This window comes from Lagopus leucura, unplaced genomic scaffold (assembly GCF_019238085.1).
Source record: "Lagopus leucura isolate 7727_CA_CO unplaced genomic scaffold, USGS_WTPT01 33831-0_obj-0_obj, whole genome shotgun sequence".
In the NCBI taxonomy this organism is placed as follows: domain Eukaryota; kingdom Metazoa; phylum Chordata; class Aves; order Galliformes; family Phasianidae; genus Lagopus; species Lagopus leucura.
The window spans coordinates 1-2,018 of NW_024968813.1; the positions used below are offsets into that span (position 1 = coordinate 1).

General features: G+C 69.3%; 1 protein-coding gene across 1 annotated transcript; it reads right to left on the bottom strand.

The window, feature by feature from the left end:
• Positions 1-491: 491 nt before the first annotated feature.
• LOC122193872 (nuclear factor 1 X-type-like) lies at positions 492-1,588 on the bottom strand (the record flags this gene model as incomplete). The annotated part of the gene is made up of 2 exons (XM_042894772.1): positions 1,522-1,588; positions 492-1,077 (listed from the first exon to the last, which is right to left on the bottom strand). A coding segment is annotated over exon 2 (472 nt), but the record flags the coding sequence as incomplete, so codon positions are not given.
• Positions 1,589-2,018: the final 430 nt, after the last annotated feature.

Consider the following 2,018-nt stretch of genomic DNA (forward strand, 5'->3'; position numbering starts at 1 on the left):
GAGCACGGTGCTCAGTCGGTCCAACCCGGCGCTCAGCTCAGAGCACGGCGCTCAGCTGCTTCAACCCGGAGCGCAGCTCAGCACGGCGCACGGCTCGCTCCACGGCCCCGGCGCACAACCCGGAGCGGTGCCCAGCACGGATGGACGCACGGAGCAGCAGCCGGGGGCACGAAGCGGCTCAGCGCGGCGCTCAGCACGGCGCACGCCTCACGTTGGTGCGCGGCTCAGCCCCGTGCCCGCTCTGGCACGGCGCTCGGCACGGCTCGGCACGCCGCACGCACTTTGGCACGCGGTGCCGCTTTGTGTGAAGAGCTCGGGGGCCGCAGCCCCGGCTCTGCGTGGACGCGGGGAGGGGGCTGCGCGGACGGGGACCCCCTTAAGGCCTCTGCGGCCGAGCCTGAGGCTGCGTGGCAGCGGCGCGGCCGCTCGAGGAGGGGAAAAGGGACGGAAGCGGGAGCCGCCGGGACGTCGCCGGCCGCCCGCAGCCCAACCGGGCGCCGCAGTGGGGCTCCCGGCACGGCCAGCCCCCACGGCTCCCCACTCACCAGGCGCCTGCACAAAGAAGGCCAAGTAGAGATCGAGCTCCTTGATGGTGACTCCGATGTGATGGGGCTGCACGCAGAGCCCGGGGCTGGCGCACTGCGGGGCCTTGGCCAGGCGCTCGCCGTCGGTGCTCTCCAACGGGACGCCCTTGAACAGGATGACCATCACCAGGTCCAGCCTCCACACCTTGTCAGCCTGGCGCAGGCAGTCGATACGGCGGATCTTCCCCTTCTGGTCGGGGTTGGAGAGGACGCAGCAAGGCGCCTTCTTGCCAGTGACGGAGAGCACGAAGTCCTCGCGGCACTCGGGCCGGATGTCCTTGCGTAGCTTGGCCAGGAGGCGTGAGGCCCATTTCTGCTTGACCTCGGGCTTCTCGCCCAGCAGCTCGTCCTTGACGGCGCGTTCCTCCTCCTTCGACATCCTCTTCTCGTGCTTCTTGAAGTACTTGCGTTTACGGGCCTGCAGGTTGAACCAGGTGTAGGAAAAAGCCCGGACGTGGGGCAGCAGTGCCTCGATGAAGGGGTGGAACTCATCCTGCAGGGAGGGAAAGGCTTTTAGAAGGTTGAACGGTCCCGGCGGCTCCGCACAGCTCCGGGAACGGCCCCCGGTGTCACCGCGGCCCCGCTGCATCCCCATCCCCAGGGACAGCGCAGACACACAGAGCCCGCAGCTCAGCCTCGTCCCAGCCCCGCTCAGGCCTGGTGCCCAGCCCTGGGATCACAGGGACGCCCCCAAGGAGCCGTTCAACCCGGTCCCCGGCATCGCCACCTCTCTCCCATCTCTGCTCTCCATCTCAGATGCCATCCTTGCTCAGCACCCCCGGTCACCATCTCCATTTTCCTGGTGCCGCCGATCACCGTCCCCCATCCTCGCTGTTTGCTCCCCGGTGCCACCGTTCGCCGTCCCCGTTCCCGGTTCTGCCGATCCCTATTCCCACCCCTATCCCCATTCCCGTCACCAGTTCCACCGTTCCCATACCGTGTCCGTGCTCCCAGTGCCACCAGCACCCGGTCCCCGTCCCCGGTGCCACCATCCCTGTCCCCATCCGTACCATTGCGGCGCATCCCGGCTGTGGGCAGCTGCCAGTCGAGCCCCGGCGGGGCAGAACCGGGAAGGAGAGGGACAATAACCGGGGACGGGAATGGGCGGAACAGCCCTGGGAGGGGTGGGGTGGGAGGTGGGACCACCGAAAAGAAGTTCACGGAGGAACGGGGCGGGCACCCGGTTACCGGAGGAGAAAGGGAGAGTCGGCGGCTGCCGGGCACCGACGGGAGAGGTGGGAAATAGGGGTGGGGGGGTTTAAGGGGCCGGGCACGGGGCGCGGAGCCGCACGCACCGGAGAGCCCCAACGCAGCCCCGCACCGCCGCCGGGCGCGGAGCGCGCGGAGCCGCCGCGGCCCCTTTTGGCACCGGGACCGGCGCGGCTTGGACCAATGAGAGCTCAGCGCGCGGGGGGAGCTGCTTTCTCATTGGTT